At 42.8% G+C, this 25051-nt stretch overlaps 2 protein-coding genes across 4 annotated transcripts; both read right to left on the bottom strand.

Annotated features, from left to right (window-relative positions):
* Positions 1 to 845: 845 nt before the first annotated feature.
* slc12a8 (solute carrier family 12 member 8) lies at positions 846 to 15255 on the bottom strand. The gene is made up of 14 exons (XM_019895550.1): positions 15031 to 15255; positions 14120 to 14257; positions 13246 to 13392; positions 12624 to 12815; positions 12301 to 12532; positions 9411 to 9524; positions 9234 to 9321; positions 7962 to 8049; positions 4371 to 4517; positions 2338 to 2881; positions 2092 to 2189; positions 1898 to 2015; positions 1289 to 1349; positions 846 to 1188 (listed from the first exon to the last, which is right to left on the bottom strand). The coding sequence occupies exons 2-14, from the start codon at positions 14249 to 14251 to the stop codon at positions 1020 to 1022; spliced, it is 2130 nt and encodes a 709-aa protein (XP_019751109.1). The 5' UTR covers positions 14252 to 14257; positions 15031 to 15255; the 3' UTR covers positions 846 to 1019.
* A 745-nt stretch (positions 15256 to 16000) lies between these two features.
* Positions 16001 to 24050, bottom strand: znf148 (zinc finger protein 148). Of its 3 annotated transcripts, none has more exons than XM_019895518.1 (7): positions 23945 to 24050; positions 22210 to 22502; positions 21036 to 21161; positions 20792 to 20915; positions 20609 to 20692; positions 20412 to 20530; positions 16001 to 19748 (listed from the first exon to the last, which is right to left on the bottom strand). In XM_019895518.1, the coding sequence occupies exons 2-7, from the start codon at positions 22477 to 22479 to the stop codon at positions 18147 to 18149; spliced, it is 2325 nt and encodes a 774-aa protein (XP_019751077.1). In that variant the 5' UTR covers positions 22480 to 22502; positions 23945 to 24050; the 3' UTR covers positions 16001 to 18146. The 3 variants fall into 3 exon arrangements, with proteins under 3 accessions (XP_019751077.1, XP_019751075.1, XP_019751076.1); XM_019895516.1 differs by having other exon boundaries at positions 22159 to 22502; XM_019895517.1 differs by lacking the exon at positions 23945 to 24050 and adding an exon at positions 23167 to 23327 and having other exon boundaries at positions 22159 to 22502.
* Between the last annotated feature and the right edge of the window lie 1001 nt (positions 24051 to 25051).

The following is a 25051-nucleotide window of genomic DNA, read 5'->3' on the forward strand; positions in this document are numbered from 1 at the left end:
ATAATTATTATAATAATAAATATGACACCGCGAGAGTGGCTGCCTTTACAGCAGCTCCTATACTTTTTGTTCTTCGACTTTCTTCCTTTTATAACTTTGCTGCTGTAAATTGGGAATTTCTCCATTGTGAGACGAATAAAGGTTTTCTTATTCTTAATAATACATGTAATACCCTCATATGTGGTTAACGGACGATGCAGTTGCTGATGCTCTTCAGTCGCTTTATTCCCACAAACAGTAACAGAAGAAATATTCATTCAAGAGCTGCTATTAGCCACGACTCACACCTAGTCACTCGCATAGACTTCAACATTTTAATATAATATTATAATCATGAAAGGCTTTAGAAAAATGTGTTTTGAGTGGAGGTGGCGGTCGTGAACAACAGGCCTTTGTGACCTGGCCCAAGCTTTTGTCCTTCCAGTCAGGTCAGACATTTGGGGCTGGCGTTGATAAACCTGATAAGCTGAATTGTTCTTCCACAAGCAGAAGATTAATCAGAAACCACAAGATTAGCTCATAAAGATTCTGAACCGATGTCGTTTAGATACAAAATTCACTGTACATTTTTACAGGATTAGAATAATAGCTGCATAGGAAACGGGGTTGCGATAGCAGTAAAACCGTCAGATCACTTACTAAGCATCCACTCTGACGACATTGATGTCAAGTCATGCTTACGGCCTAGAGCGTCCATATTTTTATGATATCGGGAGAGCGATGTGACACGTTGTGGTTTCTTTCCATTTCTAATTGCAAGTCGGTTAAAAACAGCAGATGAGGAATGAGTGTGAAGATATGGAGCATCACGTTCCGGCTCGGTTTAACGATTGCAAAAACATTGCTGTAAGCATCTTGAACAGTGATCTTATTTTATGTTCTCTCAAGAAAGTCAAAGTTCAAGAGAATAAAATTGTCATTCGTCACACACTGACTTGGTCAATATAAATCTGTTACTTTACAATTAACTGTTGAAATGGCATCACGCGTAGAGTAAATCAATTGAGGTAGCGCTTAAGTCACCCATGCGGCGGTTGCACCGTCTCATCCCTCTTGATGAACGAGGACTGGTGGTAGCGGCTGCGAGACGCAAAGTCAGCGTTTTCCTCCGTCAGCTGTTTAGTTGTCAGGCCGACCCCCGACAGAGATGGCGTCAGGATGATTTCATCTCTGGGAGACGCCCTCCTCCTGGCACCAAGACAGGAATGTGTCACTCATGTTCAAGTTTAAAGTCGTCGATGGTGGAACTGAAGCAGGTTTAAAAAAAAAAAAAAAAAAAAAAAGACACCTGCAAATCCTGTTGAATATCGATTTGAGCCACATCAAAAAACTGAATCGAGCCGCAACACCTGAAATGAACGGTGACAAAAAGTTAGCGCAAAATTCTGGAAATGTTTCAGATACATCATAGTGGGACAGAAGAGTGGCGAAGCACGCGGGATGGGTTGGTGGCATCATCCGATCAACCGCATGTTGCGCAAGCACTAAACACTTGAAGCAGCAGACAAATTGTACACTGTGGATGCTCGACTGGATGTGGATGCGACACTCAGAGAATCTTACAGCCTCCATTCTTGGAAAATTGAATCCCAGCAGCTGCCAGCTTGAGCCCAACTACAAGCAGAGTTCATATTCCAGCACGCAATATGGTCACCAAATGGGAATGTGCCACATTCATTTTGCTTTCTTTGATGAGTCCGTGAAGGGATGAGCTCAAAAGCAAACAAAATTAACTCATTCACTCCCAAAGACGTTTTAAACGTCTTTTCAGACTTGGTCCAGAATTTGCTGGTACTTAAGGGACCAGGAAATGAAATGCCTGAAATATGTTAATTGACTTGATGATGTGCATTTGATGCCACTGCACAGGATTAAGAGATCTAAGTGTGGAAGTCACCTCGGTGTAGTCCAGGGCTTGTTTTGCCAATGTAGAAAAACAGCAGCAGGGCGACGACTATGTTTGCTAGGGCATAAACCCACTGAATAACAAACATAATCAAGAGGGAGCTCAGTGCCTGAAAGAGAAGACATGGCGACACATCTTGATTCAAATCCGTTAGGTGGAACAAATAACGCTCGTGTCAAACTTACACCAATAAGAGCCATCCAATGATTTCTAAACTTTGCATAGATTGAGTTGGGCTGGGGTTGGATTTCGAAGTTGTGCTGCTCTGCTTTGCCTCCGGTGGCTAAAACGGTCGGGAGAGATCGTTAAGTTAAAAAAAAAAATAAAAAAAAAAAATGCTTTTATTCTCCTACTCTCGATAGTTCTAGTGATATCATTTGCGCAAATAAATTATGGATGATGATTTGATCTCCACATATAACATGAAGCACCTGTGCTATGAGGCTCAGATGATGGATGCTCAACAAGACAGGTTTCTGTTTGCCCCACCTCAGGTCCTTCGTGGGGCTGAGCTGACTCATCAGCAAACGCATTGCTGCTGCGCGGGTCCAAGCCAAAACTATCCATCAGCTTCTTCTTGGCCTCCTTGCTTGCGCTCCTCCCTTGTGAGGTTTTCTCGGGCCAAGCAACTCCATTCAAGGCTGTTGGAAAGATCCGATCCATGTCCTTAGTGAACTCCATCAAAGTGCCCTTCCTCTGTGGACTTTTCCCTCCGCTGCCGTAGTCAGCGGCGGATGTTTCAATCAGGGGCTGGGATATCTGTCTGGTGAATCTCTGTTGGCTGCTTTGGTCTTTGTTCTTCAACTGGTAGGTCATGAACACGCAAAAGTAGGAGTAGTCAATGAAGCTGTAGGTGAGCATGAAGTTGATGGTGACGATGGGGGCCAGCACGTTGACCTGGCCGATGAAAAGGAAGGCCATGCACAGCAGGCCAGTCAGGCAAATGGCTGCCACGGGAGTCTTGTTTGGGCCCTTCTGTTGGACAATTTGACATAGCGGTTAGTCATAGCATGCCAGGATTTAAAAAACGTTGTCTCTACTTGCTTTGCTCCCTCCAGTTCTCACAATCAGTTTGAAGAGTCCCTGCCAATCAAAATGATATTGGGCCTTTCTGTGGCGTCGGTTTTCACCACATCCGCTGACCACGCAACAAAAATTCTAAATTGCCTATCGGTTTAATTGGTTGTCGAAGCGTACAAGAGCTTGCTTTGCCTTCCTCGGACCTATCGGGCAGTTACATGAGCGCCGCTGTGTGCCTGGCAGAGGTCCAGAGCACACAGCGGAGTAGAGTCCAGCCTGTCGCCCTTCCTGCGTTTGTTCCGAACCTTTGATTTGGGCCAAGATGTCTCGGGCCTCATTCCAGCCCACTGAGAGAGGTCAGACACTGCTGCCAGTCTGAGGGAAAGTGGAGGGGGTGGATGGGGTCAAGATGTCATCAGGACTCTTTGTATTTCTGTGTGTGCAGTGAGCGAGTCTTTGCTGTAATGCAGCCAGTCCCCTCACTTTTGTGAAGTGGAGTTCACGCGCTATAATTAGCCACTTTTTCCTGACGAGTCCAGCCGCCGAGGTTAAAACACTTAATTTGTTTGCCTGTAATTTCACTAACATGTACCGGTTTGCAGGTGTCAAAACTCAAGGCCCGGGGCCAGATGTGGCCCGCCACTTCATGGAATTTCACTGACATGTATCGGTTTGCAGGTGTCAAACTCAAGGCCCGGGGCCAGATGTGGCCCGCGACATCGTTATAAGTGGCCGGCGAAAGCAAATAAAAGATGACAATTTGCATGGTACTTCCTAAAATGTCTACCAAAATTTCAAATGTTCACATGTAATAAATAAGAGACATATTGTAAGCATTTTCTTGTAACCAAACCCCTCATTACAGTTACTTAAACAATAGTTGAATAAAACGTGATTCTTGACTTCTTTATATATTTTCAGTCATCACGGCCCTCCAAGGGAAACTGTAATTATAATGTGGCCAGCGACAAAAATGATTTTGACACCCCTGCTGTACATCATTTAACGATTTAATTTGGGCTCAAATATGAATACGCTTAATCTTGTTACCGATTTGCCACTCAAAGGGGAGTGACGCCCCAAAAGCAGACTCCGGTTATTTAAGTCCTCACCCAAACATGCTTTAACACATTCAAATTGCTATGATGACTTAAAATGGAAGCAATACTGAGATGCAACCAGTTTTCACCCCCTGTTGGACAGAACTAAGACACACTGGTAGTTGTTACAGATATGATGACGTACAGTAATTATAGCAACGCTACATGCACCAGAAAAAGTACTTTTTTCCATCAGTAACTTTTTTAAATTGCTATTTAGTAGTGGTATACTACAGTAACAAACTGATCATTTATCCTCAGTCTTTGTAGGAGAATTAATTTCAGTGTCTTGGCATGTTCAGACAAAACTTCATGTACAGTATAGCACCATTGATGCAACCTACCCCTTTTCCTAAAAAGGCAAGTGCAGGGATGACCTTCTCCTGGGCGATGCACTGCAGGATCCTGGGCGCCCCATACAGGCCGCCCATGCAGGAAGCCAGGGAGGAGACATAGAGGCCCAGCAGAAACAGGAAACCCACCAAGGAGACCTGAAGGAAGAGAGAAAACAAACAGAGGCTGGAAGAGGATGGGGTGGGGTGCAAGCTACACCCTGTTCAGTTCCGCTGTAGTCAGACCTAAAAAAAAAAACAAAACAGCGAGAACTAACCCCGGATGAACAAGTCCAAGTTAATGAGTCAGTTTGCCATGAATGTAACTTTAGTCACTCCCGAGGCATGCATTATGTCACACAGTATTTTGTTATTACTCCACTGATTGCGTGCTTTTGTAACATGTTCTGACAATAAGGTGGGAATACACAAAATTGTTTGCTTGGTTCATTTACAGAGGACAGGCCCAAATGCATCTGTAGCACAGGCCCTGACGAAGAGGGACACAAAAGTAATTGGGAGGAAAAAAAAACCAATGCAAATCAGAAAGTCATTTGTTGTGTAGTATTAAGTATGTTACATTTAGAAATATATTCGCTCAAATATCACAAACAAAACACTGAACTGAGACCACTTGTAGAAAAACTCAATTGTATAAATGCAGTAGCATGAGAGACATTTTTTTTTTAAAAAGCTTCAACCGAAATAGACTGTCCTCTAAGTTTGACATAAAAAGTAACTACACATTTTGGAAATATTCGAGGGAAACTCTGTCCCAGGGGGTCAGATTCAACGGTCGAAATGTGTGTGAAAAGATGAGGTTACAAATGAAACCTAACAGGGAAAACTCAAGGGACAGATGGTGTATGCAGAGGCTTTCAGACAGTTAGCTTGTTTTTACAGTGGTTTTCCAGACTAAGTAGTCCAATTTTGTACTTTCTAACGCGGTTTGTGTCTAAAAACGCAAAGTCAACTCACTGGTCATGTTCGTGATAACATTGAGGTTTTTAGGGTGATCTCCGCTATGTTGGGAAGTTACCTTTTCTGCTATCAAGAAGTCAGAGCGCAGAGCTTCTCTGCTACATATGGCACCGAGGAGGAAGACAAAGACCAGATACAGGAACCACCTGTGGGTCACCAACAGTGCACTACACTTATGCCACCAGTTTTTGTTTTCATTTTTCTGTAAGAACTGTGCAATGACATTTGAACATAGCAAATACGGATTTGGATTTGTTATCTCCAGTTCAAATCGTACCTAATGACACAGTATGTGTACCCGTGTGAGTGGAGTATATGCCTCAAAACAGTGTAGATTATCACGAATAAAAGTTGTCATGAGTGACAACTGTTTTGAAAGTAGCCACGCGGCTACAAGTGAGGACACATAAAATTAGAAAGATATTTGTGAAACGGCACACGGCCAGCTTGCTAACTGACTCGACTTGCTCAGTGAAGGTTCGGGTCACTCGTAAAATGCTAACGTTAGCCAAAAATGTCCACCCTATCATCGTCCGTCCTTTCAGCTAGCTCACACATGTTGCTGTTTGCAAGTAGAAAGTTGGATTGTAGTTCATGATACTAATACATGGGTGTCCAAACTACGGCCCACGGGCCAAATGTGGCCCACGGGTTTGTTTTTATTGGCCCGAATTTATTGGTCAAAATTTGCTCTGAAAATATGGTTGAATATGGTCGCAAACGCTTGAGCTCAACTTTGTTGAACTTCTCAGTTTCAACACTAGATGGAGCCAGTAACGGAAAAGGTGCTTCTCCACTAAACAAAATTAAGCAAAGAAAAACAATGACCACGAGTCACCAGAAATGGCAGCACCGAAGAAACGAAAGATAGCAAGCGAGTGCAGAGGATTTCAAACACGGTGGGAAAATGAATATTTCTTCAAAGAAATCAAAGGAAAGTATGTCTGTTTGATTTACGATGAAGATTTTGCCGTGATGAAGGAGTATAATGTCCGTCGGCACTATGAGACCAAGTATCAGAGCTACGCATCGTACAGGGGTGCCGAACGAGCATGTGTCAATATGTCACTTCTTGTGTCAGGCCCGAGCCTTTGCTTATTTTTCTGTATTTGGCCCTCACCAAAAAAAAACTTTGGACACCCCTGCACTAATACAGTTACAACGGAAATGAAGTTCAATGAAATATCACAGATTTTTGGAGGTGGTAGTCTAACTAACAAGGGTCAACAATTCGAGAAAAACAATTCCTTTCCTTTCTCCAGTCAGTTTTTTTTTTTTTTTTTTTTTTTTTTTAAATCCACTTTTTTTTATATTCTCATTCACCTTACAAGAACAAATGCGTCTTTTAAATCAGTGTTTATCAATCTTTATTGAGCAAAGACACAAATTCCACATCGGAAACAAAAAAATCACCGCACACCACTTCGCGAGATGATTCACAAAAAGTGGAAGTACAGGTCAATGATGTACTTTCAGTCATCTCGTGGAAGAGAATATTATGGCATACACTTGGAAGAAACGTAATCCAAAATGGATTCCAAATGAGCCAGATTGAGCATCCAGTATTTTGACTACTGTATCAAAATAGTGTACCTTGCTCTTTCAGTCAAGGGTCTGATGGCATTGTTGCTGTTGAGGAAAGCAAGGAGAAGCTGAGCTGACCACATGTTTGACGGGATTGACCACAGATGTGCTCAGAAGGATCACAGAGAGAAGGCAATAGCATTTACTCAAGATGTGGAAGTGTATTTTTAAACTTTGATGTGAACATGATTTGCCCTGGAAAAGAGCCTTTGTTCCTGCGATTCACATGGTCTTAATAACACAGTTCATACATATTATATATCTATTGAGAACAACAGTCTGAAGTCACGTATTGCCATTGGCATTTTTGTGAGTTTTTTGTGACTCCTATTAGAATATATTAGCTGAGCAGTTTGGACATGGCGTGATTTTTGCAGTTTGATCCAACCACTGCTCAATTTGAAGACTGCCATCCACATGAAATCTCTTAAGACTGCAATGAATTTTGTCAACACCATACCAGGCCCAAATGCATCTGTAGCACAGGCCCTGACGAAGAGGGACACAAAAGTAATTGGGAGGAAAAAAAAACCAATGCAAATCAGAAAGTCATTTGTTGTGTAGTATTAAGTATGTTACATTTAGAAATATATTCGCTCAAATATCACAAACAAAACACTGAACTGAGACCACTTGTAGAAAAACTCAATTGTATAAATGCAGTAGCATGAGAGACATTTTTTTTTTAAAAAGCTTCAACCGAAATAGACTGTCCTCTAAGTTTGACATAAAAAGTAACTACACATTTTGGAAATATTCGAGGGAAACTCTGTCCCAGGGGGTCAGATTCAACGGTCGAAATGTGTGTGAAAAGATGAGGTTACAAATGAAACCTAACAGGGAAAACTCAAGGGACAGATGGTGTATGCAGAGGCTTTCAGACAGTTAGCTTGTTTTTACAGTGGTTTTCCAGACTAAGTAGTCCAATTTTGTACTTTCTAACGCGGTTTGTGTCTAAAAACGCAAAGTCAACTCACTGGTCATGTTCGTGATAACATTGAGGTTTTTAGGGTGATCTCCGCTATGTTGGGAAGTTACCTTTTCTGCTATCAAGAAGTCAGAGCGCAGAGCTTCTCTGCTACATATGGCACCGAGGAGGAAGACAAAGACCAGATACAGGAACCACCTGTGGGTCACCAACAGTGCACTACACTTATGCCACCAGTTTTTGTTTTCATTTTTCTGTAAGAACTGTGCAATGACATTTGAACATAGCAAATACGGATTTGGATTTGTTATCTCCAGTTCAAATCGTACCTAATGACACAGTATGTGTACCCGTGTGAGTGGAGTATATGCCTCAAAACAGTGTAGATTATCACGAATAAAAGTTGTCATGAGTGACAACTGTTTTGAAAGTAGCCACGCGGCTACAAGTGAGGACACATAAAATTAGAAAGATATTTGTGAAACGGCACACGGCCAGCTTGCTAACTGACTCGACTTGCTCAGTGAAGGTTCGGGTCACTCGTAAAATGCTAACGTTAGCCAAAAATGTCCACCCTATCATCGTCCGTCCTTTCAGCTAGCTCACACATGTTGCTGTTTGCAAGTAGAAAGTTGGATTGTAGTTCATGATACTAATACATGGGTGTCCAAACTACGGCCCACGGGCCAAATGTGGCCCACGGGTTTGTTTTTATTGGCCCGAATTTATTGGTCAAAATTTGCTCTGAAAATATGGTTGAATATGGTCGCAAACGCTTGAGCTCAACTTTGTTGAACTTCTCAGTTTCAACACTAGATGGAGCCAGTAACGGAAAAGGTGCTTCTCCACTAAACAAAATTAAGCAAAGAAAAACAATGACCACGAGTCACCAGAAATGGCAGCACCGAAGAAACGAAAGATAGCAAGCGAGTGCAGAGGATTTCAAACACGGTGGGAAAATGAATATTTCTTCAAAGAAATCAAAGGAAAGTATGTCTGTTTGATTTACGATGAAGATTTTGCCGTGATGAAGGAGTATAATGTCCGTCGGCACTATGAGACCAAGTATCAGAGCTACGCATCGTACAGGGGTGCCGAACGAGCATGTGTCAATATGTCACTTCTTGTGTCAGGCCCGAGCCTTTGCTTATTTTTCTGTATTTGGCCCTCACCAAAAAAAAACTTTGGACACCCCTGCACTAATACAGTTACAACGGAAATGAAGTTCAATGAAATATCACAGATTTTTGGAGGTGGTAGTCTAACTAACAAGGGTCAACAATTCGAGAAAAACAATTCCTTTCCTTTCTCCAGTCAGTTTTTTTTTTTTTTTTTTTTTTAAATCATCTTGTTGTATGCAAGCAAATGTGTGTTTATCTTACGAGGTGAAGACTGCTGCCAGTGTTCCCAAAGGGATGTTGTGCTCGGCCCTCTGCAGGTCCGAGCTCATATTGAAACCTGACATAACACCTCCACACGCACAGACACAACACACAAACAGGAATGTCAGCAACGTGAAAAGACTGTCGTCCTTTAAGTCAATGGGTGGGCGCGCCCACCTGTGGCTGCAGGGAAGAAGACCCCGAAGACTGTGAAAAAATTTTCTCCCGGGCTGTAATCAGGCAACGTGTTGCGGGTGAGCAGACCAACCGAATAACCAATGAAACCGTGCGCTAAAAAGAGGAGGCAGCACAACGGAAAGAACCGTCATTAAGGAACCTCGTGCCACGAGGACTAGCTTTTCTTGCGCAACGACAACAGTCATGACCTCTTACCCGCCGATATGGTTTACCAAGAGAAATACTATTTAAATTGATAGCGTGCTTGTGTTTACATAGAACGCTGACCACGTAAGATCCATTGACCAACTGATCAAAGGAAACGTGAACCGATTAGACTTTTGACTTCAACTTCATCAGCCAATATTATTCAAAAGGGTTCCCCCATTTAACGTATCAAAATAAACCCATTAAAATGGATCTCAATACAAAAACAAAAAAACATAACTCAACCGGCCCTCCACCAAACATGTGTCTTTAATTTCAAACTAGTTAGTGAGATTGTTCTGCATTGCTGGAGGCCTTTTATTGACTCTGAAGTGCTTCACCAACACCGGACATTTCCCCCTTGATTATCTTGCGATGGGAAAGAATGTGTTCTCTCAGATTAATGACATGTTTATCCAAAAGGAAGTAACCACCCTTTTCAGAAGCTGTGCGGCTTCCAAGTTTGGAGGGGGAAAAAAAAAAACAAGAGAAAGACGGCAGGAAGGTTTTTCTTTTGTTGCGAAAGGACAACACAAACACAAAACAGCTGGATGTAGAGGTTAGGAAGTGCAAGTAACCCAGACCAGGAATTTCGGGAGAAAGTGTACAGGGAATCCAGAACAAGACCTGGGCCAAGTCCACTATGTCCTCATGTGGAGCCACCCTCTATACAAACAATCAGAATCTGCAATACGTGACACGGTCAGTGTGCAGTACGCGTTAACACTCTGCCTCTGCCTTTGTTACATCACAACTGCGAACTGAAGAGATATTCGATTCATACTGTGCCTCAAGGTGGTCACGAAATTACCAGACGTAATTTGTTTTGGTGGGGGGGGGATTTAAGGGCCTTGGCTATCGTGGATACAAATGATTATGGAATGCCATTCTCCGCAATTGATCATCATTCCAAAGGGAAACAAGGCGCAAAGAGGAAGGCAATGAGGAGCACCTGCTGTTTTACAACGTCGGTTCGGATGAGTTTAAGGACATAAAAAAAAAAGTCTAAACTACCAAATGTTGAAGTGCAATCACGACAGTTAAGTGGCGGCATCCATATTGTGTGAGGAAGGTCGTGTAAGAACAGAATGGGGCTCCTCTCTTGTGTTCAGCATTCCTCTTGATACACACTGGAATGCAGATTACATGTGTCTGAGGCCTCTCCCTCCGCCTGACCTCTTTGTCACCCACGTTCACCCGCATCATCGGGCTGTGAGGTTGCGGCGGCGAGGCAGGTCCCACTGAGATGACTGGCAGCTGCACATGAGCGAAGAGGCACAGAGAGCCGTCCGTGCTGCTTGCCAGGGTGGAAGCTGGCCTCTCATCTGAACTCTTTCTTTCTTTGTCATTTTGCAAATATGTGGGTGAGTCTGGTTAACACCCGAAAGCCGTGGACCTAGAACCACACTGTAGCTTCGTCCGGGGGTGGAGGGTTGGGGGGGGCGGGGGTGTCTTCAACTGCATAGAACGTTTTTGCTTGCATCACAATGAGAGTGCTGTGGTCAAACTTGATGTGGTTGTGGTTGCGCAGACAATAAACCGGCACTCTCGGCGCACTCAAAGAGTCAAAACATATTTCAATGGAGAAATCGTCCTCCCACCGGGTATGACAAAGGCTTGATACTATATTCACAACATTTCTAGAGATGAACAACATTTAACCGGAGTGGATATGAGCAAGCAAATGAACTTTTAACTGATTTTCGTAAAAATGGGAAAAGTGTATGATTCATATCAAAGTAATCAAAGGACCTCATCTACCAAATGAGCTCACCTCGCTCTCTGAAGAAAGTTGACTAAACTCAACCGTATCAGGAATAGGTCGATATGCATAAACATAATCGTATGATTAACAGTGTGGCATAAAGTTTTGATTTCATTCACTGCCTCGGTTATGGTGACCCCAGAGGTTTGTCATCTTTCAGGATGTAGCTGAGTGTTCGGTACTCAGTTCTAATCTGGGCTGTCCCAGCCAGCTAAGGGACTTTCTGGCCAACTGCCAAATATGAGGTCACAACAACACACAGCCCTTAACTGGAAAAATCTGGACATGTGATTAGTTTAGGTAGTAGTTCAGTTTTCAGAGACGTGATCTGGACAAGATTAGTTTTACGAGCACAGCTAAATCTTTTTTACACATAAAATATGTTTTTTTTTTTAAATTCAGATAGAAACAGTACGTTTCTCTTCCTATTGGACAGGACATGGGTAATCAGTCAGAACAGGAAATTCTACTTCCTGTAAGTCTGCTCAAAAACATAACCAACTTAAAAAAAAAAATCTCTTTTTCTTTTTATTCAGAATATCCTACACTGGGCAAAACAGATTTTTTTTTTTTTTTTTTTAGGGCTTGCTTGAAATGTATATTTATGATCAAATGTCTTTCAAAATTGATCGTGAAGTGTCTTTATTAGGTGGTAGTAGGGCGACACCTGCTGGTCGACACAGAACGTACATGCTCAACAGTGATATTCTCTGGAGCCGACTGCGCAGTACTCTCTTTCAACAGTAACTAAAATGAATCACTTGTTACAGTCGAAAAAGCACTGTGAATAATATTTCTGAATAAAAACCTAAAAACACATCAGCCAGCATGTCTCGCAAAATGTGAATTTATCAAAGATCATCCTGAGGTACCTCCCGCTGGTCCTCCGCAAGTGTACATTCACGACTGTTGCCTTACCTGGGTCGAGGTGCGTGAAAGTGCCGATGACAAAGTCGAGTGTGGAGATGACCAGCACCGCCAGCAACAGCAGTTGGAGTCGAACAATCCACTTGACACCTGCCAGGTTGATTCCCAACAGGGCGAGCAGTACTGCAGCTGACATGCCTCGCACTGCCCACTGACTCTGAAGAGCCAGCAGCTGTGCCACCGACTCCGAAAATCCAGTGATGTACATGGCACCGGCAACGCACTGCGGCAGAAGGCAGGCGACATGGTCTGACTTACTTCGATGTCGGCAACGGAAAAAAAAAAAAAAAGTGTGAATCTAATTTGGTTCTCACCTGTCCAAACACATAGAGGAGGCCCATAGTGCCTCCCAACCTGCCCCCAAGGACTGTGGAGATCATGGAGTACACACCTCCACTTCCCACCCCGCAGTACTCACACACTCCAATCCCAGACATCACTGTCACCAAAGCAAACAGAACCACCATGGAGACCAGGAGCATCCCGAGCAGCACACCTGTGTTGCCCTGGAAGATAAGCAAACCAACACTGCAACGTGTCTTCAAAAGAGGCTTTCGTTCACTTCCTTATGATTAACTCGGCGATAAATCAAGGCATTGGAGCATAGGACATTTGTTGAGGAAATACAGTACACAAGTACAGCGGGCTATGACCCTTTCATCCACCCTGTAACATGATAACATGGTAAGCTGTCCACTGTGTTAACCGCTGTCCCTGAAAGGGTTCATTTGAATTTCCGGTTCTATGGTCATTTTTCTACTTTGTCAGCACTAAGATCATATCACAAGGGGGGAAAAATATGGCCAACTATGCTGAAATTCTCAACAAAAAAAGGACTGAGCTGAATTCTCACAACATGTTCTTTGTCTCTGTTCAATTTTGGGGGCATACGTTTCCACAGTAGGAGTAGTCGTATAACAAACGGCATGTACTCACCACTAAGTAGCCAGTACGCAGGAATAAGACAACGCCAAAGATGTTAATCATGCACGTGGTGAAGACACCATCCCAGGTACCAAAGAGAACCGGCTCCCACACAAACAGCTTGATTCTCCACCAAGGCTGACAGGACTGCTGAGAGCCCTGGACCAAGAAAAACTACAGCTCTTCAACTCCTACTGTGACATCACAAATAAATCATGCAACTGCAGGCCATTGTGCTGTTAAAACATAATTTGTCCATCAGGTGACTTTATCTTTTGTTATTTATGTCTAAAGCTCTCAATCCTTTTATTTTACCTTTAAGCAGGCGGCTAACATACGAATAATGAAATGCCAACATTGGAAACTGCCACGTCAAAGCCAAACTTGTATTTGTGCAAAGGGCGATGTCTTTTCATGAAACAAATGAAAGCAAATGTTGATTTACAAGTAAAACCTCTCTCTCCTCTGTGATAAAACTGCATGTTTGCCTGAACTGTTTTACAGATTTTATTATGGTGAATGTCGTGTACAGTACAAAACCAGTGCGTATGTTTTTGCTCCGCTCAATCGCAATTCAAAAGCTCAAGCTAACAAACGACAGAGGGTCTGTGTTATTGCTTGATAATCAGTCTCCTCACAAGTCCTGTGCATTTTTTTTTTCCTGAAAAAGAAAAATCTAGAAGTTATTCATTTTTAAGGGTACCGTTAGATGAGTTTGAAATTATATTAAAGAGGTCAAGGACCACAGTGTGTGGTCCGCTGCATTAGAGTACTAGCCAACAATTTAGGCTACAGTACTTGTGGTTTTGGGTTCATTATATTGGTTTTTTTTTGCAGAGAAAACAGAACTGTGCATGTAAAACTATGAAGAAAAGTCGGACCTCACCTTTGCATCCTCGTGGAACAGATCTTGCTCGTGAGGGTTGGCGTTGCTTAAATTTCCCACCTTCAGCAGACCTGCTCCATTGCCCTCCTGATCACTGGCATGCACTGTCCATCTCTCTGGTACGGACTCCATTGTAACCTACAGTGTTCGTGTAAGTGACCACCAGAACGTTAGAGGTTAAGTTCAGGCATGGGTGTTTAGTTAAAAAAAAAAATAAAGACGGTGAAAAAAATGGGATGATGGATAGGCAAAGGTGTCTTCTATTGAAAAAAAAAAAACAAACATGAACAAAGCCTACTCAAAATAAACAAAATAAACAAGCCTGCTACCAGGGAGTCACATTCGGGAGATCGCAGAATCACAACATGACATTGCTATTTCTAAGGGGTCTCCAATTATTGTTGATATGAACCACTAGCAGTTGTCCCTCGGGGTCCCTTACTCCCCACCAGCAAGCAACAGATTGTAAGGGGCCCTGTTTGAGGGGGTCACCGACGCATTGTCGTTGCTATCGCTTGGGTTGTTCGCCTTGTTCACTTCATAGAGATACTTGTTTCAATCCCTTATTCAAGAATAACATTTAATTCTCTTGTTAGAGAAATAATTTATGTGTAACGGGGATCCTGTTAGGTTACAATAGCAGACATCCGGATTCAAGCACACAAGTAGTACAGCTAACAACCAGGATGCAAACTAGCATGAAGGAACACAATTATGAATGAAGGATAGCGACAACTTCTTTTCGTTTTTACTTTAACCAACTTGGTGTTTTGATATATGCTCGTTTGATGATAACTTAGATATTTTACATTCACTATTGAGTAACTTTTACTCTTCAAGGGGTTTTAGTTAATTCAGAAAAATCCAAACGACATGCGAGGGAACATGGTTTATCCTATTTAAAAACCTACCTTGCGTAAAATAGAATTAGTACACGCTGAGGATAAAATGACTTAAAAAGCCAAATGTTTCCATGGTCCGAGCGTGTGTATGAAGGTGTGCAGCTGGACTGAAGGTTGTATACTTTGTTTGCAGGGTGTTACTGTTTTGCACAATGAACCTCTGTTGGTTTTGGCAATAAATCTAGTAGCTAAGGTTTGCCAAAGATCACAGCTGAAATGAGGCACATACGTGTCAGTGTCCTTATCTTTTTTTTAAGATAAATGTATAAATAAAGGCAATGAAAACGATGTTTGCACGGAGACTTATTTTTAAAAAATCTCGTTTAGTGCAAGGGGAAACTTAAGCAGGCACTATGAAAACAAAACACTGAAAATCCAAATCAAAAATTCCAATACATTTTTTGGGAAATATTTTATTCATATGGACATGACACGACACTCAAGAGAACAACTTAATCAGATTGTTTACAAATCATCATATATTGTAAAATTCTAACGGTATGGGTTTATTTGACTGAAATGAATCCGCTACAATTAAAAGCGTCACGCCAGTCGTCAAACGAGTTCACAACTTTGACCATGCAAATAAACCTTCGTGATTCACTAGTTCTCACAGTGAAAGCCTAAGTTAGGAGGAATTTGTCAGACTGAGATTCACATTGAAATAAGGTGACACAAACCACTTGTACAGAGACAACTGAGTGTATAGTGATTGCGTATGATATACCATACATATCAGTGCCTTAAATTCCATGGTTCAAAAATAGTATATGTATATATATATTTTTTCTTTTTTTTTTTTTTATACAGAACTGGTAGTTTTCACTAGCTTATACAAGGACACTTAAGGCCAAAAAAGGGGGTTGGGGAGGGACACATAATGCTGCCCTTTTAATTAACGAAACTCAAATCACCGCATTATTTGTTTGGAAGAATTTTAAATTGTCCGGAAACAATTTCAGTTGATTGATCATTTTTCAGCCAGGACAAGAATTGTTCATCTCCACTGTGCTTAAAAGTCACCTACGAAGGCCATTTACAACCAAAAAATGTCAAGCAGGTTTTAGTGCTTTGTCTTTTATGAGGGAGAGTGTAGAGTAAAAGCCACCAAGATGTCCAAACCCCACTGCATTAAATTACAAGAATAATCATTGAAATTCACCTTAACCCGTCATCAACGCACTGTACAGAAAAGACCTTCCTCTGATATCACTGATTACATCCTTTATATACAAATCTCAAAAGGAAAGTGATTTGTTGTCAAACCTAATCAATGTTGCAAAACAAATAATATGCTTCTCGAAGGAAACAACAGTCTTGCACAAGCCATCTCTCTAGCAACGCGTAGCTATAAGGGGGTACTCAGCACAGGCAAAAACAGAAACAACGTATTTACAGGATATACTTGTATAAAAGGGAATGTTAAAGGGGGGGAAAAAAATAAAATATCTGATGATTATTGTTGGTGCCGTCTGTCCCTGATTGTCAATGGAACTTAATATGATGGCATAAAAGGTCAGTGTTTAACACCTAATAGCACCTTAAGCGTCACTCAACAACTCTTTCGAGGAAAAGTCACTCAAACCGATTTCAAATCACATCGTTTCGGCAAAGTCGGGTCAAAACAGACTTCTGCGTGTTCAAACATCAATATTCTTTACTTGTGCGCTGCGTATATATACTTTGCCTCGTTTCAATGTATGACCTCAACACAAGGGATTTCCATCACATGGTTTGTTTCCCCAAACACGAGATTCGTCTCCATTCGAAATATTTGATGATGCTTCACACACACACACACACACAAAAAAAAAAAACGTGTTCTTAATTACAGGATTTTTTTTTTTTTTTTTTGGACACTGTGATACAAAAGTACTACATTCTTTTTGTAGTGAAAAATGTGCAAATTGTGCCGACGCCAAGCACAATCCTTTTAAGTCATTTCACTACAAATTGCGTTTAGGAAGATTGGGCGACCCACAGGACATCGAATTCATGTGGGAGTAAGGGACCTCAGTTTGATGCAGGCAATGACGAAAAAAAATGTACAGGTGGGCAAACTGTTTTCACATGAAATTCAACCCCCCACCCCCCAAAAAAATGCAACAAGATTTCAGATTGGATACCTAATCCTTCAGTCCTGTCAAATGTTTTCCATTCAGTGCACACCACGAGGCATGCATTTCAAGCAAAGGTAAAGTGGCAAAATTAAAAATCATTGACACGACATTAACGCGATGGTGTTGTCATCTCAGGAGGCAACGAGTGAGCAGTTGAACAGCTGGATTAAAAAAAAAAACAAAAAAAAACTTATCTTCACTGTTTCATCAATGATCAACTAGGGTAGGTAGCTAACGAGAAAACAAGACTGTTTTAAGGGTGTGCAAGCACAAAGTGACAAAAACATAAACATGTATACCAATATGGCATAAAATTTTTACTCATATTACAATGGGAAATCAACCCCAAAAGTTTCTTGACGATATGTTCTATGCGCTAGTCTACACGCGGCATTCTGATTAAAACTACGTTAGTGGAATATGAGTTAAGCAGTAAAATCCATTTGTCCATCTTCGGGTGCGACCCACTTAGCCACTTGCGGGTGACTGAAAATGACATCACAGGTGCTCAGGTAACAACCAATCACAGGTCAACAGTTTTCTGAAGCTGAACCATGATTGGTTGTCACCTGAGCAACCGTGATGTCATTTTCAATCGACAGCAAGGGGCAAAATGGCCGCCCCCTAGGATGAACAAATGAACTGGACTGCTTAACTCATATTCCACCAACGCAATATTAATCAGAATGCCGTGTTTAGATGAGCGGGGCTGCATCGAACATCATAATGTAAAGAAAATTTTGGGGTTGACTTCCCCTTTAAGCTTTGAACGCCTAATCTCTCAATGCAAATTCAAACGTTTTTAAAGGGGTACTGCCAATTGTTCCATATTTACCCACTATAATAAGAGCTCAACTGCATTAAAAGTTTTTTTTTTGTAATGTTTTACCAAAATGCCTAAAGAAACGTATACAAACGCAATGAGATGTGCTTTGGCAAAGCAGGTGAAATGGGATAAAGTGCTGCAGAAATTATTCATGTAGGAATCGCACCACGCGTTACTCCTCAACCAAAGGTTTCACTTGATGAAACGTCTGGGGACGAGTTCAACTGGGACCTGCTCTCGGCGACTCGAACTAAAGGGAACTCTGAGAAGTCCGTGCTGTGCCCCCGGAGACTTACTTGTCCATTGGCACCTGTAAACTGTGACGAGGAACCAGATCTCGAGGTCTGGAAATGAGACTTGAAGTTGGGATCGAAGGTGCTAATCTGAAACGTCTGCAGTATCGCTTGGGGGGAGTCCGTCTTTTTGGGAGGTGACACCTGTTCGAGGAAGTCCTCGTCAGAGGGGGACACCGTGGAAGGGGGAGTGGTTTCATCACCTGAAAACGAAAACGAGTGCTGAGAGTCCCCCACCAGTAGTCCAAAGTGAGGTTTCTCCATAGCGGATCTCAATGGGGAGCTCGTCCCCGATTTGAACCGACTAGGGGACGGAAACTGTTTCTCGGTGGAGAACAGCGGCTGCCCCGCTAAGGTCGGGTTTTCCGTGACCAGGCTGAGGCTCTGGCTCGTCAGGTAGCTGTCGTTCTGACTGGTCCTCTCCAAAGCTTGCTGGAGGAATTTGGAATATTCTTGCAAGAGATTGGCCTTCTCCGTCGATGGCTGAGTCTGAGCACCGGCGGCGCCGAGGCTCTCGGCGGGGCTGCCGTCCGAAACATCCGAGGAATTAATGGATATGCTTGAGGTCACCTCCGTATCGGCGACGCTGAAGGAGATTTCCGACTGGCCGTTCGCTTTGTTGGAGTAGTGGTCCAACAGGGTCTGAAGAACCTCATCCGGCAACACGTTCCGCTCATGAATCGCCTTCATCTCCGGGTTAATAGGCTGAGGTTCCAGAATGGTGGCCGGGACCGTTTCGTCGATGACGGCCGACACCGCCGTTTGAGTGACGGTAGGCTGAGACGAGATGCCGCTCGCGTTCAGGCTGTAATCGCGACTGTTGTTGGCCACGGCCGCTTGAAGGTAGCGTTTCTTCTTGAGGAACTGCATGGCATCGTCGTAGTTGGTGCTACTCGTCGCGGGCTTCGCTGGAGTTTCCGCCGCGTTGCTCACTTCATCTAAAAGGCTTTGCTTGTCCACGATTTCAAAGGTATAATGGGTGACTTTGTTGTTTTCCTCAAATGAGGACAGCGTGGCCAAGCAAGGAGCTTGTTCGCCCGACTGTTTAAACCTCCTCTTGGATACCTTCTTCAGGACTAGTTTCGGGGTCGCCGCCTCCTCGTCATCTCGGTGTTGGCCGGCGGTTTCTTCCGGAAGCTCCACAGAGTAGTCCCCCATCACATACTCGTGTTTGACTTTGGAGGACAGGGCAAAAAGAGGCAGAGCTTCACTTTTATGGAGTCTCTCTTCCTCTTTCACTTCAGTTTCTTTCACAGCGGCAGCGAGCTCGTCCGCTTGGCCGGCGGCGGACGAACAGGAACTGTCCGACTTGTCGGCGCACTTTTGTCGCTTCTTCTTGGGTAACGCGCACTCTTTGGTGAGAAAGGGGCTTAAGGCGTCTGCTTCGTGCAGTGCTCCACTTTTATTGGCGGCCTTGTTGCTCTTTCTCTCTCGGTTTTCGTGGCACATCCTTCGGTGCTTCAAGACGCGATCAGTTCTGGAGAAGTACTGCGGATGACAGAAAAAAACGATGATTGTGCCGCTGCTTTCAAAAGCACGAGTAACCCTTTCATACACCCTTTAATCCGATAACATGTAGTAACCGATGTCCACGAAAGCGTTAAACTTCAGACATAAAATTGAAACCGTACCAGCTTCAAAAAAATGGCAGTGTTCATGTTTTTTAAACTCTAGTATTATGCCCAAAATAAATGTGTACTTTTTGCGAGTATATCAGCTTTGCGTTCAATCGAACGTTACCAGATTTCACACAGAGTAATTCAATTTGTGCGTCAACGCGATCAGCATTATTTCAGTTTTCACATTTTTTGTGACATTTTTGTTTTAGCGGCGCCCCACGAAATCTTTGACTAAAAGTCGGGAAACACAACGGATTAAAGCTTCGCCGTTTTTTTTTTAACTGCCGCTGTGTGCTATTGGGATCCGCGCTAGCAATGAAAACATGAACCAAATCAGGGTTTAACCATACTGAACCGCTTTGTGGAAACATGGCCAGAGAAAAAGTGATTCCAGCGAGCTGGGCATGTCGCCAACACACCAAGAGACTATTCCAGGCATCTATTTTAGGACATACAGGATCCATACCCCTTCATGCCCCAAATTCTCATCATGGCATTACACCACGACGTAAAAAGTAGCCACAAAAGTAACCTGGTGACAGTAGTCGCATTGGTAGGGCTTCTCTCCACTGTGTGTCCGTTTGTGTCTCTCCATGTGGTATTTCTGGATGAACTTCATACCGCACTCATCACAGCGGAAAGGCTTCTCACCTAAGTATAAAAAGATACGCCGTGAGCCACTTGGGTCAAAGAGCGTCAAAGAAAGATCTTTGGGTCGGAAACACTCACCGGTGTGGATTTTCTCATGTCTCTGGAGAAGGTATTTCTGAATGAAGCGCATGTCGCACTGGCTGCACTGAAATGGTTTCTCACCTAGAATTTCGGGGGGGTGGGGGGGGGGAACACGGCGAGAGCTCATATAAAATCTTACGCTGTACAATAGTTATTATTTTCCTTTTTTTTTAAACATACCTGTGTGAATGAAGACATGCCTCTGTAGATGGTAGTTGGTTCGGAATGCTGCATTACAGTGAATACAAACATGGCACTTGGGGCTTTGGATGCCAAATGAACCGTCCTCGTTAATGCTTAGAATCTAGAACCGCAAAATGAACCGTAAAGCACATCAGTTTATAATCCCGGTTGAAACGGTCTCGACCATATTAAGCAAGTATTTGGCGATCGGATGGCTGTCACTTTTCTGCCTCGCCGTTACCTTTGCTGGTGATCGCTGTTTCCTTTTCTTCTTCTTGGGACACACTATGAGGTCCTTGACTGCTTTTTTGTCCTTCTTCATCTGCAGTGGGTGCTCGGTCAGTTTTAATTCTTGCTTAATGCTCAGCTGTTACAGAAGGAGCAGAGAGAGAGAGAGAGAGAGACGTGAGGCAAACAAATGTGGTGAAAATTCACCTATCGTAAAGGTGCCTTACAAAGCGAGCGAGTTCTCACGGTTCATTCAAGCCCATGCGGGAGCTGCGGTGAACGTTGCTAATATTTTGCTTAACTTATGCGCAGTACACACTGCATTCTACTGACTTCTGTCATGAAATTTGTAAGATGGCGTCACATGGGGACGAATGTGAATATTTTTAGATACCGGGAACGGCTCATAGGACAGCAGTGCAGCTGGACGATATGTGGGTTCACGAGCCTCAGATTGCAATATTTAGTTTGAAAATGTTTTGTTTTGATACAAGTTTCTTTTGAGAGGAGGCTACATACAAGATTTTTTGTCCATGCAGTTTGTACCTGTTTGTACTTTGATAAGATAACATTCACGATTGAAGCCTGTGAATATTTGCAGTCCCCTTTTTGCACCACAAGTTCTCGTTGGTATTCTATCTCAGGAGCTCAATAAATAACCTGAAATTTTGTATTTAAACCAATACAAATATATAACGTAGTAATTCATATTTCATAGTGTAGCATCTAGTCAATCACCTCTAAAATTGTCCACAATTAATTTGTCAGTCCGTTAAAAAAATATACATATAAAGTCAACTCAGTTCTATCTCTATTGTACCATCAAAATAATTCAATTTCCATTATTTCCTGAGGGGAAAAAATTGTTTGACCAAACAGGCCTCTCACAACAGCCCATATCACAATTTCAGCATTTTAAACATAATACAATAAAGGCATTTATAGCTCAAGTGTTTACTTACTTTCAGTACTGTGCACAAGTCTTTTTTTTAACCAGTAAGTAGCTTCTGTTTACAGTTAAAACAAGATTTTTTTTTTAATCGCAGCATTACTAAAGAAAACAAATATAAGAGTGGCCAGCAACTTTTACTGAATATCAGTGAAGTTCCCCAAACATTTAAGTGGAATAAACTCACAGGCAAGCAGGGCAATTTATGGGTGAGCTTCAGGGGGAAATGCACTCCCACCTCTCCTCCTCCCTCTTCATCACCTCCGCCACTGTTCTTGGACATCTCCTGCATCATCAGCTGCTCGGGAGGTACCAGGTCGTGAGTCACCAGCGAGCTCACGGTCAAGTTCTCATCTTCGTCCTCATCGTCATCGTCTTCCGCCAACAACGGGTGGTCTGCCAGAGATCGTTCCCCCAGCGTCATCACCAGGCCGACTCTCCCTCCGCTGTCTATCCCGCCGCTGCTGCACTTAAACAGCATGCCCTCCAACTTGTCCTCAGTGTTCATCGTACATAGAGTAGCGACTGACTCTGTGAGAAAACGACACATGAGGTAACCGCGTGTTGCAATAAAAGTCTAATATTTGCACGGCAGATTGCAATGCTGAATAATCCATTCATTTTCTACAGCACTTGTCCTCATACTGGTGAGCCGCCACCTATCCAAGCCAAATAAGGGTTGAAGCAAGCGTGCAAACTCCACTCAGGGGGGTCAGTGCCCAGATTCAAACACAGAACCTAAAAACTGCGTGGCAGATGTTCTGACCACGGTAACTGAAGTCATACGAAAATGTTTCCCCCAAGAGAGTTAATCCTCAAACCAGTAGGAACTCGTGTAACAGGTCAACGATTTAGGCGTTATCTCACAAACTGTTCTCCACACCGGAATTCCATAACAAGATGAAGATCTGTTTCGTATCGGTGAAATTTTGTTATTTTGTTCTTACCGTTCATCAAAAATACAATATGCGACCCCGCAATCTTGCATAACTCATGCAAACACACTCTTATGATTTAAATAAAACATTGAGTATTCTGTACAAGTGCGTAATTACAAGCTCGCAGAAGCGCTGACAAAACAACTTGGTCAGACACTTAGTAATTTAAACATTCCGCTTGTTTTGACGTTTCTAAAAACGAGACATAAGCAAGTTGGGAGCAACCAATGTTAAACATTTCGCGTTTGCTAATTGACCTCATGGGCGATTCTTCCTGGAGGTTTGCAGCGAGTAAAGGCTGACCCGTGTGACCGAAAGACAGATGTAAACACGGCAGCTACTTGTTTGCATGCGTTTGCAGCCTGTTTGTTGTTAATGTAAAGTGGGTTCGGCTAAACTGGTTGGCTAGATGGCTCGTTAGCTTATGCTCGTCATTGTAGTAAAATTGAGAACGCGGATACACTGGGTGAGATTTCAAAATTAAAGTTCTTTCACGGCTTATAATGAGAACAAAAAGGAGTTATTTGAAACTGTTCAATTTTATATTACATTACAGTTTACAAAAAAAAGACAATTTTATTTCAATGTAATCTCAACGTCCGTTTTTCTGTAAAGCAGATCACTATATGATTTTTATTTTGAAGGGTGTGCCCGAAAAAACTCAAATGTTGACGCTGGGAGCCGGGCCTGCTTAATGTTGGCTAGCTGCTAGCAAGTTACAGCTGGTTTAATGTCAACCGTGTTTATATGCACTTATGTCCTTTCTCTTCACATGCAAAAAAAATGACCACTCAAATCGGCATATTTGTTACACACGATTAACACCCTCCGCTCGCATTACTGACAACATCTGTCAAGAGGTGCGCTTCTCTGAAGAGCTCGTAGCACCTTGCGTTTCCTAGCTCACTTCGCTCAATAGGCCCCATATACAGAACTCGGTTAGTAAAACTCGATAACTTGCTAGCTCGCTCAAGCTCACACGATACCGCAAGTCTTCAGTTGGCACATAGAATGATACTGAAACTCTCTTCTTACCTGCAACTCGCCCTTTAAGCCCGCTGAGCTGTCATGATTGCCTTGCAAGACTACAGTGTAGTGTACTCGGTGTGCGGAATAATCAAATATCTCACGTTTCACGGACACTTGAAAGTATGGATTTGTCGCCACCGGGTGGTTCGAATGTGGTAGCGTGCACAACAATGTGATCCTAATTACAGCTGTTGCTCTTTTAATTCGACACCTCTAATTGCTCACTGATCAGGTTATTAACTTATTAATTGGACAGTAAAACATAGCAATAAATTAAATTAATTATTATGTCAGTATGTGTATGTGTGCTACATGATCACGAATATCCATCCCAGATGTCTTTGAATCAGAATCATTTTTATTGGCCAAGTATGTCGAACACACAAGGAATTTGTCTCCGGTAGTACACGCCGCACTAGTATCATCATAAACAAGGACATGACAAATAACTATGGAGTAGTAGACGAGGGACACCCTGAAGTGGTTACCAGACAGTCGCAGAGGAGTTTTTAAATTTTATTTGGACAGGCAGATAGACAGACAGACCGATAGATAGATAGATACTTTATTAATCCGATGAAGGAAACGAAATTTTGAGAGCAACAATAATGCTGAAACAATTTAACAGTACGTTTAGTTCTGTGGTTTGTAGAATGCATTGCTGTTGTGCCTCTGGAATATTTTGACGTCCCAACAGGTCAGCAAAATATGACAAACAACCCCTCAGCGTGGTCATGCTATCACCGGCGCTATAAAGCGATTAAACGTGTGCGTGCGAGCGTTTGTGTGTGTGTGGGGGGGGGGGGCGCATTACATCGCCCTTCTGACAGGTAACTAAAACGTTCCAAACACCTCCAAGTTTGGTGCAATGCAGTTCAACGCAACTCCAACCGCAACAAGAAAGGTATCACTGCGAATGCGAAGATGACTGAGCGAATCTGTTTTTGACATCTCAGAACGACGCATGTGTTGCGGCACCGTGAGTTCGCAACGCATTTGGCGCACGCGCGGGCCAACGAGGAATCATAATCAACCTGTTTGCAGCCTCTTGCAAAAAGCTTGGCGCGCACACGAGCACCCCCCCCCCTTCCCCGCGCCCTCATTTTGGAGAAG

This window comes from Hippocampus comes, unplaced genomic scaffold (assembly GCF_001891065.2).
Source record: "Hippocampus comes isolate QL1 unplaced genomic scaffold, H_comes_QL1_v1.1 scaffold237, whole genome shotgun sequence".
In the NCBI taxonomy this organism is placed as follows: Eukaryota; Metazoa; Chordata; class Actinopteri; order Syngnathiformes; family Syngnathidae; genus Hippocampus; species Hippocampus comes.

What these genes read in the sequence shown, in the direction of transcription:
- slc12a8 (XM_019895550.1), bottom strand. Translation starts at nt 14,251, where the DNA reads ATGGAGTCCGTACCAGAGAGATGGACAGTGCATGCCAGTGATCAGGAG. An exon ending in ATCTGAGCCTCATAGCACAG is followed by an intron (nt 2,190 to 2,337) that starts GTGCTTCATGTT and finishes CGACCGTTTTAG; the next exon opens with CCACCGGAGGCAAAGCAGAG. An exon ending in AAGCCCTGGACTACACCGAG is followed by an intron (nt 1,350 to 1,897) that starts GTGACTTCCACA and finishes CGTTCATTTCAG; the next exon opens with GTGTTGCGGCTCGATTCAGT.
- znf148 (XM_019895516.1), bottom strand. Translation starts at nt 22,479, where the DNA reads ATGAACACTGAGGACAAGTTGGAGGGCATGCTGTTTAAGTGCAGCAGC. An exon ending in ACATGAGAAAATCCACACCG is followed by an intron (nt 20,531 to 20,608) that starts GTGAGTGTTTCC and finishes TTTTATACTTAG; the next exon opens with GTGAGAAGCCTTTCCGCTGT. An exon ending in AATGCGACTACTGTCACCAG is followed by an intron (nt 19,749 to 20,411) that starts GTTACTTTTGTG and finishes TGTCATCCGCAG; the next exon opens with TACTTCTCCAGAACTGATCG.